We start from the raw sequence: 11,250 nt of genomic DNA, 5'->3' as shown, positions 1-11,250 counted from the left end.
TTGACTCGCTTAAAAGCCGCCCTAAAATACCAATGCAAATTAAAATTCATCATGTGTATTTGGATGGAGAATTCACAAGAAGAATGAAGATAAAAAACTGTTGAAAACTATTGAACGTTGGACGAAAGGTAATTAATGAGTTCAATCTCTGGTACTTGTATTTGATCTTGATCGTTGCCCCTGCAGAGGCAGAAAATAAGTTTTAACAGACATAATTCTTAGACAATGGGGAACAAAATTTTGGTCGTTATAATAATGAGGGGTTGTCTTGTGTTATGTACACAATTGGGACCTGGGTGCCCGGCCAATGCAGTTGGCCTTTCCTGACAGGCCATTACGAACAGTTTTAGACTCGCACATTTCAATCTACATGAGCTACATGTAAGAGTAAACACAAACCCAAGAAGAATGTTGGCACCGAATCAATTACTGATGACAAGACACTCACTCAGGGCAACTACTCGGAGAATGAGTGTGTTCGGTAACTATCATAATTAACAGAGCCACTAATGAGACAACTCAACCAGAAACAATGCACCTTTGGTCACACTTATTAGGCACAGGGAATTGAGAAATGCACACAAACTTACTATTGCAAATGTTATAGTTATATACCGCAATGCACATGTACCAGAGGTAACAATGCTAGACCTGCCTATCACTGTACATTGTGTACAGCAACCACCCTCCCTCACTGACCAGTTTCCAGCTGAGTATCTCCACCCACTCATTAGCCTCAGCATCAGACGCCCCAAACATGAAGAAGGTACGACTTGAGGTCACAAGCCTGTGTGTGTGGGGGGGGGGGAGGGAGGGGGTTATAGGATCGAAATAATTTTGAGATAATGACAATGACAATAGAGGGTACAAACTAATTTGAAGAAATGCGTGTTTTTTACGTTAATTGACAAAGAACGTGCTTAAAAGTCTATTCTTATAGAGACTACTATTCTGACAGACATCATTGCACTATAGTTACCATAAGTTATACAGCAATCATTTGATGGCTACTAGCTCACTTGAAGCAGTAGTTCTTGCCTAGTGATTCGTCCCTCTCCGCAGCAGTGACATCATTAAGGTCAATCACCTTCAGGGGCTCCTTGCTGCCCTGACTCGAAAAGTACTTGAGCTCGTTACGATAGAGCACAAACCATCGCTTCTTCCAATTCTGAGGGAGTGGGTATATTAGTGTATAATTGAATGAAAGGATGGCTATAGGCACTAGGCAATAGAGTACTGTATATAATGATACTCAGATCACATAGACCAACCCATTTTCGAGTATGTATTACTAGAATACAAAACAGTAATACATGCAGGCAAACCAACCAAACACTTGATCAGACTCTTACATGCACATACCTTGACATGATAGCCTAGTTTTGTCAAGAACCCTTCCTTTGAGTTTACCTGTGGAGCATGGGGAGACATGAATATTAACTAGAGCAGCACAGTGAATATAATTATAATAGTCGATATACAGCCAGGGACAATTTTAGCAAGTACAATATGCAGTCAAGCACATAACAAGGAAGACAGCTATCCAGCGCCCGAGTGTAATTACATAAAGGGACTACCCTACGTAAGCACCACACCCCCACCCCCACCCCCACACTCACAGAAAGCTCAGGTGTCGACTGTCCAACACTCTTAATGTTTTTCTCCTTCTTGGCCCATTTCTTGGCCACTGGTCGCTCACCATTAGTGGTAGATGTAGCTGCAGGAACTTCTGAGGAAACACAAAGTTGGGAATGATACTATACGTGTACTCATGCAGCATCACAATGATTCCATAACTGTGTACGGTATATAAATGACCATGACCGGGATACACACATAAATGTTATGTTAGCCTCGTGTATGTAACGCGAGGTCAAGAAATCTTCCTGGTGTGTTGAGGCTAATGTTACATGTGTACATATATAACATACGTAAACCAGGCAAAGTGTCAGTATATTAACTGTATGTATTTAGCAAATACTGTAACTTGATATTACAATGTACATGTAGGTATACACATCATGCAGCTTGTTCACCTTCTTGGGGCACTATATCAGGGTCAAAGTAGATGGCGGGCTCGGCCACTGATCTGGGGTACGGGTGAGTGAGTTGGACAAGCACACCTGAATTAAGGAGAGGGACATAATGGTGACAGTAATTCTAGTTTATATAATGAAAACAATAATAAACTGTGGGAGCTAGAGTTGGGAATTTGAATTTGGAAAAGATTGTCTCATTCACAAGCCCCAATTAGGTGTGCTAAGGGAATGTGGTAAAGGGTAATTGAACCTATAAGTATCAATTTCATTATACGCGTACCTGACTCTCCGCTGATGATTGGCTGATTGTCAAAGTGATCTCTCAGTGTTTGGATATCAGAGAACTTCCCTAACCCAAAAGTGAATTGATTTCCGTCCCACAGAATGCGGTAGTGCTTCACTGTCCTCTGACACCTGAGCATTGGGAGGGAAACAATCCGTCAAGACAATGCTTACGTACACATACATGTAGTGTATTATTATTAACGGAAGGGCCATAACAATTAATGCACATATTTATTCATTACGTAAAATTATGTCCATTATAAACTGTGCATTTACCATTAAAGGGAAGGTACCATGAAAAAATAAAGTATTATTTTTTTGCCTTAAAATGTTCTTTGTGAGATATAAAATAACCTTGATGCAAAAAATTTTTTTTAAAAATTAAAGTTTCTGAGGAACAGGATTGTTAAGAAAGGCTTAAAATTTTACTTCCTGTTGAGGTCAAATGTGGGCGCGGTCAAACGTGACGTCAGAGTAGGTACTAGTAAACATTGAATTGATGCATACTGGTGGCTGCATGAGTCTGACTGACAGACACATGTGATTTTAGCTATGATTTTCAAGCCAGTTGAGTTTTTCCTACTCCTTCTCATCTGTTGAGCATGAAAAAAGCTGCAGTGAAGATAAAACAAGCGCTGTGGAGCCATATCTGTATGAGCGAGAAAGCCTTCCCATGCTAGTTCGAGTGGTGATGATGATGGTGACAATGAAGGCAGGATAGGAAATGTTAATTGACTAATTAGTATATAGACTAGGTCTATATGTATAAGTATACAGTCATGCAATTGAGTGTGTCAGGTGTGAATGCATGCGGTAGTACGTTGTGTAGAAATGTATTATACCAATAGAGAATCAGTGTGATGGATTTGATCCTTGATATGTGGGTGCTACAGATGGTGTACACTGCCCACAAACACAGATATGGTGAGGCAGATGAGAATGAAGTATACACCAGTAAGTTTATCAGTGTGAAAGGTATAACTTTCTTAACTAGTCGGTTGTGCTGGGGCTGGCTTGGAAGACATATAATTATACGAGTTGTTCTACCAAGCTGTGCATGCAGTATAGCTGCGATTCGTAACAAATTTCCTTCTTCTTCACATGCAGGATTATTGACTCAACCTGTATTACGTGTATTACTCTTGAGACAATTTAAAAGTTACGTTTTTGTCAATGTCGCGACAAACGTTTAGGAGAAGAAGATGCTGGGCTCAAAATTAGGTTGTATGGGATTTGACAACAGGGGGAGAGTCACCATGCATGAGTCCAAGCACTTCACACTAAATATCGACATCCTTGGTAGTTATAATTTATAATTTAGATGGGGTTTGAGTTACTATCGGTAATCTTTACATTATTAACACGTCAAGTTTTGGTTTCACTTGTCTTTGCATGACAATGAGACCCTTGCTGAAGTTGTTTCCAACATGAAAATAGGAAGAGAGGTACTGCATGCATATGTAGTCTGATCAGGAGTCTCAGTTGCATGCCGGGTCTACATGCAGGAGTCACGGTATAGAGAGGTTGTCTCTTGTAAAGCATCAAGTATCAACTACAGCGAGGTATTATAATTATACATGATTGAACAAAAACAGAAGCTATTAACCTGTCTCCGTTCTCGCTTTTCCGTATACAGCGGCCGACCGGGCACTTCTCTATAGGGCTATCTCTCCATTCCATGACTCTGATCTCAGGGCCTCTCTTTTTACAGGACGATATGGCAGTTTATTTCTGAATAACTGCCTTATAGAAAACAGTTAGAATGGCTCCAGACCTCAGATCTCAGCTTCTTCCTCTTTTGGATCCCAAACTGAGCAGCAAGGGAGGTCATATCTGTGAGTTTTCACTGTACACAAAAACAGGATTCTGTTGCTTTTCAGTGAGCTCTGGTACATAGGACTTGTTTTTCCCACTCATATTTCAACTGAGAGAACTGTATGACTGCTAGATGTAAAGGAGCAACCAGCTGCAACACACTCAACACACACAGAATACATTTTACATGCAGCACAAATGCCTACTCTGACGTCACGTTTGACCGCGCCCACATTTGACCACAACAGGAAGCAAAATTTTAAGCCAGAAATTGTGTTTCTACAGTCCTGTTTCTCTGAAAAGTTAATTTTCAGAAAAATATTTTTTTGTCTCAGGGCTATTTTATACCCCACAAAGAACATTTTAAGGCAAAAAAATAAAACTTTATTTTTTCATGGTACCTTCCCTTTAAGGAATGACTGGAATGACATTCTGAGTGACACTTTTAACCTAGCATCACACACACACATGCACGTTGTACATTGTAAGCCTACAGCGCAATGAATTCAGCTCTTCCAACCGAGGAGAGATACGTGACTCACCTCACAGAGAGTGTTAGGGACTCGTTGCCCCCTTGGAGACTGTCTCTAAGGAGGTAAGTGCCATCAGGTACAGACTTGGCAGTGAGCAGTGATTCAGCAACGTGTCTTGTGATCCCCTCGTGATACCACCTGAAGAAGGGGGGGGGGGGTGAACATTTTAGAAAGATAGTCTTGCATTGTGATGGTTGGTATTCCTGTGTACATAATATGTAATACTAGCTATGCTATAATGCCAACCTACATGTATAATGCAGAACTCGGCTAATTAAGGAGGCCATGCAGGCACTGAACTGTTAAAACTTTACCAAATAGTCAAAATATTGGGACAAAATTAAACTTGTAATTTAATCCCATTCAAGACAACATACTGTTGCTATAGGGCATAAAATATGGCTATATGCAATAGTTACCTGCATGCCCATCTGTCTATAGATACACACACAGGCTATATGTACATTATGAACACGATGCTCTCATACTTGAGCTCAGTATTGGATTACATGTAGCTACTTACACACATGCAGGTGCCTTATTCAGATAGGAAGCTAACCCACGCAATGACAGTGACAAGTACAGTACAGGGTTTAATATAATCACACACTTGGATGCATCTTAAGATGAGACTTAACAGACTAACGTGCTCGTATTCACATTTTTATAATACTGGATGTTGTCAAATGGTAGATTAAGCACTAGTCTAATATAGCAACCAAACCCACACACTCACACACTAGCTGACCATAACGATCATGCCAAATACACAAGCAATAATGTACGTGGGCATATCATTACTGCAAGAATGCACTCATTTTCCACACTAGATTTCGTCACAACTACATTGCAGGGTGAGGATCAAAATATATCCTATTACTGCCAATGTAACTTTATTCTACACTATTATAATCCGATAGTGTGAACGGTAACGTGAAGGTATACAAGTGGGCAAATCCTAAATTAAGAGAAAAGCTTTTCTATCGTAACTTGAGTAATCCGTGTGCTTAAAGGGTTAGGTAAACCAACCATTGCTCTAAATTCTACACCGGACAGTGTGAACGGTAACGTGAAGGATACAAGTGGGCAAATCCTACATTAAGAGGAAAGTGCTTCTCTAGCTATTGTAACTTGAGTAATGGGTTAGGTAAACCAACCATTGCTCTAAAAAAACTCTCATTTCAACTCCAGTATACATTACTAGCTGTTTCAGTGAGACTGCATGACAGGGACAACAACATTCAAGGTATTGAATGCACGTACACTGCATGTATACGTATAATGTATATTATGTTGAGAAAAACAGTTTCAGTTCGTATTCATGCAGAGCAAAAACCACTTACGGTATTTGCAAAACATTGGGCATTGAGGTGGGACTGGTGGTTTGGAGTAGGGTTCGTTCAAACGTGCCCAGTCCAGAGAGATCAGGGCCAGTGTTAGGACGAACACCACGGTAATTCGGCGTCGTAGTGAATGGCGCGCTGTGTACATGTGTACATGTGCAGTATGGTATGGTGTAAATACATGCATAGAAGTGCTTGTGACTATTAACAGTACATATTTATACATGGTACATGTACGTGTCATGCTACACGCGCATTCAAGAATTAGAGAATGCAAACAAAACATTAAGTCTCAGACTACAACACTGAATACCAAAATGTGCATGCATGTACATAATTTTATATGCACCAGTAACCTTCAATTTCATTTAGCTGTTAGTACACCTGGTACCATAAGGTTAACTGTACACTGTACCTACAACTGACCCACTTACATGCTCGACTTGACTCTCTCAGTGAGCAGCATGTTACCAGATGAGATGGCCAGCTCTGAGTCTCTAGGGACAGCATGTACATTGAGTACCGTGGGGTCAAGGTCACCTCCTTCTAAGTATTCCGACCGGGCGTCCTGCGTGAATACAAACTAAACTAAACACACATACAAGGACTGTACGTCTAAAATATGACGACACAGCTTAAAATACCACTCAGGAGTTCAGATATTCACAGAAGTATCTATGTATGCACTTACACCATACCTATGCATTAGTCTTTGGGATCTTAATTTGACAATGCTCAGGAAGTCACAAATTATTGGTTAATAGGTCAAGGGGGATCATATCTATGAAGCTGAAAGCACTATAGGATAATGGGTCCTCGATAGTTATGTAATGCATGTTTGTGTGCATATACTACACCCACCTTCTCAACAGCTTCAATTTTGATCTCAGACTCTCTATGCAAAGTGGAGCACTTTCGTATTGGTGCAAACCTCCTCTGAACCATCCCGGGCGGGAGCGGATCACATGACACCTCACCAGGGGTTTCCCCTGTGTCCCTCAACGGGTGCATAGACTCACCAAAACTTGTTGATAACACAATGTCCTCTCTCAGTTTGATATTGTCCGAAAACAACTGGGCATTGATGAGATCGTCAGTGTTCATATAATCAGGCTCTTGTGTACTAGATAAAGCAGTGTTATCATCATCAGTGTTGACATAGTCAGGTTCTGAAATCTCAGTTCCTCGTAATGCATCACTACGAGTGCTTACAAGGTGACGTACACTACCTTTCGTCACTATTTCCATCTCACGATCTAGGTCGCTGCTATTGACGTAATCCTGCTCCTGCTGAACCTGCTGAACCAGAACAATCCTCTTTCTTCCAATGGACTCACTCTCTTCATCGCTGCTGTCAGCAAGTATTTGCCCATCCGATGACGTGTTCTCGTAATCACTGTCATATACTGATGGAAGCCTTTGGGGTTTTTCACGGTTTTGATCTGTATTGGAATTTCGTTCATTCCTGCTATCATTTTCTGGGGTACTATGATGTGAGTGGCTGTGTTGTGAAGATGTCCCTGTCCCGTCTACGGTGGAGCACTCGTCAATGGTGAAATAGTCGTCCTCGTTGTCCAACAGGTGTGACGGGGAGAGTGGGGCACCTGAGAGGGAGGGAGAGGGATTATAACGCGCAATCAAATCAGAGGTACGTACTATAGTACCTAGTACGTGGGAATCTAATTGCTATAGGTATACATGTACATGTACATGTGATAATAATAATAATTAGGATTGCATGCCATCCTGGAGATTGCAGAGTGACCTGAATCTGGCATCTGGCTAACATAATCAGACATAGAATCTAGTGTGCTGAACAACTAAACACTATTTACGATTTACATATTAAACTTACTGGTGCTGTTAGGGTGATCTACAACTGCAGGAGATGCCATGGAGAGGCAGTACTGATAGCTTTGATCCAGGAAGCTGTACGTTGTATAGTCTGTCTTCAACTACTGGCTACACTTTTCTTCTGATGATTGATGATCAGGAATGAGTCGAGGAATGCCCGATCTAGAATTTATTTGTACGTGGGTGTAACCTTCACTTTAGCCACGGCGGCAGAGGAGGTCAGACATCACTTGAACTTTCACTAATTATGACCTTTTAATTAATGACATTCCAGGCCAAATTGCTTTTCGTTTTTGTTGACTCATGTAAACTGTTACACTTATCTCAAGTGGTTTTTTGCAATTTACTATTTTCCCTAAACTTCCTAGTGAGCTGCAAAGGGCAGTACACTGTTTATTTTATAGATATACCACAATATCAATTATTGCTAAACTAGACAGTAGAGGGAACCTTTTCCGTCGAGAATGTGTATTGTGATATATTCATGGTTTAAAAAGCAAAAGAGCCACATAATTGTAAAGCTAATACGTTCTCTGTCAACACACACACACACACACACACACACACACACACACACACACACAAACACACAGTCACTGAGTGTGTGCTAACTAAAGCACTGGAACTGTCGACGAGTAGTTTGTTGTGTTCATTCTCCTGCAGAGAAAATACCAGTTTTATTGCTGCACAGATTGTAGCCATTATAATAATACCATCAATATTACGTACGTAGCTGTAGCTGTATGGTATTAAATTGCAGGAGATGCCATGGAGAGGCAAATAGTACGTACACTACCAAACACACTACGAGGAAACTATTATGTGACACTGTGAAACTTATTCATTCTGTATAGTCATACAATGAGAAATTTCACTGGACACCTTACGTACAACATTATAATTATTATAGTACAGTGTGTAGGATAGTAGCTTCAGCTCTCACACACACATGCATTTGGAGATGGTGATCTTAATTTTAATTATTCACCTCAATACGTTCTGTTGGAGCACTGATGTAGTGGGTGTAGTCTTTGGTCCAGGAGAGGGTTTGAACTCACCACCCTTGAACTTTGCTTTGTCTGATTTTTTTAACTTGGAGCGAGTGTACAGATCATCAGAGTGCTTAGGATAAGGATCGAACGTACCAGCATGGCACCCAGCAGACTGTAGGAAGGACGGAATTCAGCATAATGCATAGATGCAGCACACTGTATGTATATGGACTAATGGGACCACAATACCAGTGAGAGTCTTTGATTACAAATTGCGAGTTTTCAGGCACAAGTCGCAAACTAAAGGCTCCTAATGAAAAACATGCACGTGCAAGTAGAACACAATCAGGCTTGCACATGCAATTCAAAATAGTCCTAGAAATGTGTGTGAAACAAACTAATGCAGCAAGCGGTGACTATCATGTTGCGTAATTATTGCACAAGGTACACTCCCATTGAAAATACAGTGGTTTAATGAGTATAATTATTATAATTATCGCACAATGTCAAAATGCATTATTTCTAGCACTTGCCAGTACGGTTAAACCCGGAAAAGTTGTTGGTGTAGCTAAATATTCTCAGTACAAGGACCCATTGTTAAAACCTGTGTGCATATTCACGGTTTTACTCTACAAACAGTTGAGAAGTGGCTGAACCTCTATGCCTGCTAGTAGCATGCTGTAAACTAGACTATAGTCACTACTATAAAGCTGCACAGTTTTTCATCACCAGTGACTTCTCCCTACATACATGCATGGCATGTGCATTTCTCACCAGTTTTGCAGGGTTGCTCGGTCTAAATGGTTTGAGCTTCTCGCCACCTCTTTTGGGCTCCCTGTATATAGGCTGTGGATTGTCAGTCTTGTACGGGTTGTCTTCAAACGTATCCTTAGGGTGAGAATTCAGTTTGAATGGACTACCCTTCATCTTCTTGCTGGCCTCTTTGCGCTCTCTCTGCAGGGTGAGTGGGTGGGGCCCATACGGGTAGTGACATTAATTTTATGCATTCATACTGTTTGTAGCAGCTCATCGGTGATACTGGAAGTAACATTGGCTTACCCTTAGGAGGTCCTGAGCTCTGTCTATGGGTTCAGACTGATACTTGAGGGTAGGGCCAATAGTCACTCCAATATACCTTTATGAGAATGAAAAACATATAATTATTACACATTCAGAATGCCTTGTATTGTTGTTTGTTTACATGAGTACTTACGTACATACAGCACACTGCACTCACCCATAGCCAGTTCCCATCTTGCCCGGGTTGGTGAGGAAGTTCTTACCAGGTGACTGATGCTTGGGTTTGGGTTTTTTGGCTGCACTGAATGCTTGAACGGGACCACCCAGTGTGCCATGATGGTTGCCCACACCGCAACTGAGGGAGAGTGCAGGGTGATGAATCACAGACTCACAGACGTATAATACAACAACATAATTATGATTGAGCTAAGGTAATAAATTTCTTGAGATCCTCGACACAAACATCATGTTTGCATGATCAGTATGATCAATCACCAAGGTCAAAATAATGCTTACGACTTCTTGGTTCCACTGGAAGGAATGAAGGCCTTGCCGATATTCTTTTTAGTTTCTTCTATTCGGTCCTTTCTCCTCTTCTTGACAGGATCAGAATATGCCTCACCCTATAATAATGATGTAGATACATGTACTATAAATCTACATGTACTTACACGGTACAATTTAACATATCATACTGTATACCGTATAGCTGGTTATTTTCAAGGTTTTCAAGGATAGACCCAGAAAAACGAAAATTTTGAGCCTCGAAAGTAATGGTTTACATCCGGTATTGAAGCTTCTCTACTGTAGGGGTGACGTGCGGTCATTTGATCCTTGAAAATAAAATCCACGAAATGTTTAGTTTGAGCAATCCGCGAAAATGTAGTGTCTCGAAAATATAACCCGCTATACGGTACAATACAGGTAATACGTAGTGGTTGAAATGCCAGTACTTATATCACCGTACCCTCTAATGCATGACACATCATGAAAGACATACCGTCATGATCCTATCATAGTTTTTGCCAAAGTAGCCGTCTTGAGCAGCGGACTTCACTTTTGTACTGGCAGTCATCATTTGTTTCCCCTTGCTGGCACTTTCAGCATTCGCCTCTGTGGCCAGGGAGTGTTACAAATTATATGGTTGAGACTTTACTACTGGTACACATAGTTCATGTGCTAGACATTTACAAGCTCACTCTTTCCTGGAGGTACATAAGGATCTCCAATAGTCGTATAGGTCTGTTCAGAGAACAGGCCGACCCGCTCCATGTCTGTCTTGGCCATTTTTATAGATGAAGATAATCTCTGGAAAATAATTGGACTCTGTGATTTCCTATGTACGTAACCATGGTAATCTTCGGAGAGG

General features: G+C 41.0%; 2 protein-coding genes and 1 long non-coding RNA gene across 4 annotated transcripts; all 3 read right to left on the bottom strand.

Annotated features, from left to right (window-relative positions):
- Positions 1-35: 35 nt before the first annotated feature.
- LOC135339362 (uncharacterized) lies at positions 36-8,072 on the bottom strand. 2 transcript variants are annotated; one of them, XM_064535446.1, is made up of 12 exons: positions 7,871-8,072; positions 6,877-7,619; positions 6,450-6,583; positions 6,016-6,153; positions 4,682-4,810; positions 2,320-2,453; positions 2,037-2,123; positions 1,620-1,726; positions 1,363-1,410; positions 1,020-1,168; positions 700-787; positions 36-180 (listed from the first exon to the last, which is right to left on the bottom strand). In XM_064535446.1, exons 1-12 carry the CDS (start codon positions 7,908-7,910, stop codon positions 142-144), a joined length of 1,836 nt encoding a protein of 611 aa, XP_064391516.1. In that variant the 5' UTR covers positions 7,911-8,072; the 3' UTR covers positions 36-141. The 2 variants fall into 2 exon arrangements, with proteins under 2 accessions (XP_064391516.1, XP_064391508.1); XM_064535438.1 differs by having other exon boundaries at positions 1,620-1,729; positions 7,871-8,071.
- Positions 3,845-4,674, bottom strand: LOC135340272 (uncharacterized). Its single transcript, XR_010396284.1, has 2 exons — positions 3,931-4,674; positions 3,845-3,876 (listed from the first exon to the last, which is right to left on the bottom strand). It is a non-coding gene; the product is annotated as an uncharacterized LOC135340272 (long non-coding RNA).
- Positions 8,073-8,320: 248 nt separating the features above from the next.
- On the bottom strand, positions 8,321-11,249 carry LOC135339752 (cilia-and flagella-associated protein 96-like). Its single transcript, XM_064536019.1, has 8 exons — positions 11,081-11,249; positions 10,882-10,994; positions 10,398-10,504; positions 10,099-10,236; positions 9,921-9,996; positions 9,636-9,815; positions 8,858-9,033; positions 8,321-8,526 (listed from the first exon to the last, which is right to left on the bottom strand). The coding sequence occupies exons 1-8, from the start codon at positions 11,166-11,168 to the stop codon at positions 8,481-8,483; spliced, it is 924 nt and encodes a 307-aa protein (XP_064392089.1). The 5' UTR covers positions 11,169-11,249; the 3' UTR covers positions 8,321-8,480.
- Between the last annotated feature and the right edge of the window lies 1 nt (position 11,250).

The sequence above is a fragment of the Halichondria panicea genome, chromosome 1 (genome assembly GCF_963675165.1).
Source record: "Halichondria panicea chromosome 1, odHalPani1.1, whole genome shotgun sequence".
Taxonomy (NCBI): Eukaryota; Metazoa; Porifera; class Demospongiae; order Suberitida; family Halichondriidae; genus Halichondria; species Halichondria panicea.
The sequence above is the reverse complement of the archived record's forward strand: the minus strand, read 5'-3'. Positions and strand labels throughout refer to the sequence as shown.

What these genes read in the sequence shown, in the direction of transcription:
- LOC135339362 (XM_064535438.1), bottom strand. Translation starts at nt 7,910, where the DNA reads ATGGCATCTCCTGCAGTTGTAGATCACCCTAACAGCACCA. An exon ending in AACTAGGCTATCATGTCAAG is followed by an intron (nt 1,169 to 1,362) that starts GTATGTGCATGT and finishes CCACTCCCTCAG; the next exon opens with AATTGGAAGAAGCGATGGTT. An exon ending in AGATACTCAGCTGGAAACTG is followed by an intron (nt 181 to 699) that starts GTCAGTGAGGGA and finishes CTGCCTCTGCAG; the next exon opens with GGGCAACGATCAAGATCAAA.
- LOC135339752 (XM_064536019.1), bottom strand. Translation starts at nt 11,168, where the DNA reads ATGGCCAAGACAGACATGGAGCGGGTCGGCCTGTTCTCTGAACAGACC. An exon ending in ACTATGATAGGATCATGACG is followed by an intron (nt 10,505 to 10,881) that starts GTATGTCTTTCA and finishes TCATTATTATAG; the next exon opens with GGTGAGGCATATTCTGATCC. An exon ending in GAGCTCAGGACCTCCTAAGG is followed by an intron (nt 9,816 to 9,920) that starts GTAAGCCAATGT and finishes CTCACCCTGCAG; the next exon opens with AGAGAGCGCAAAGAGGCCAG.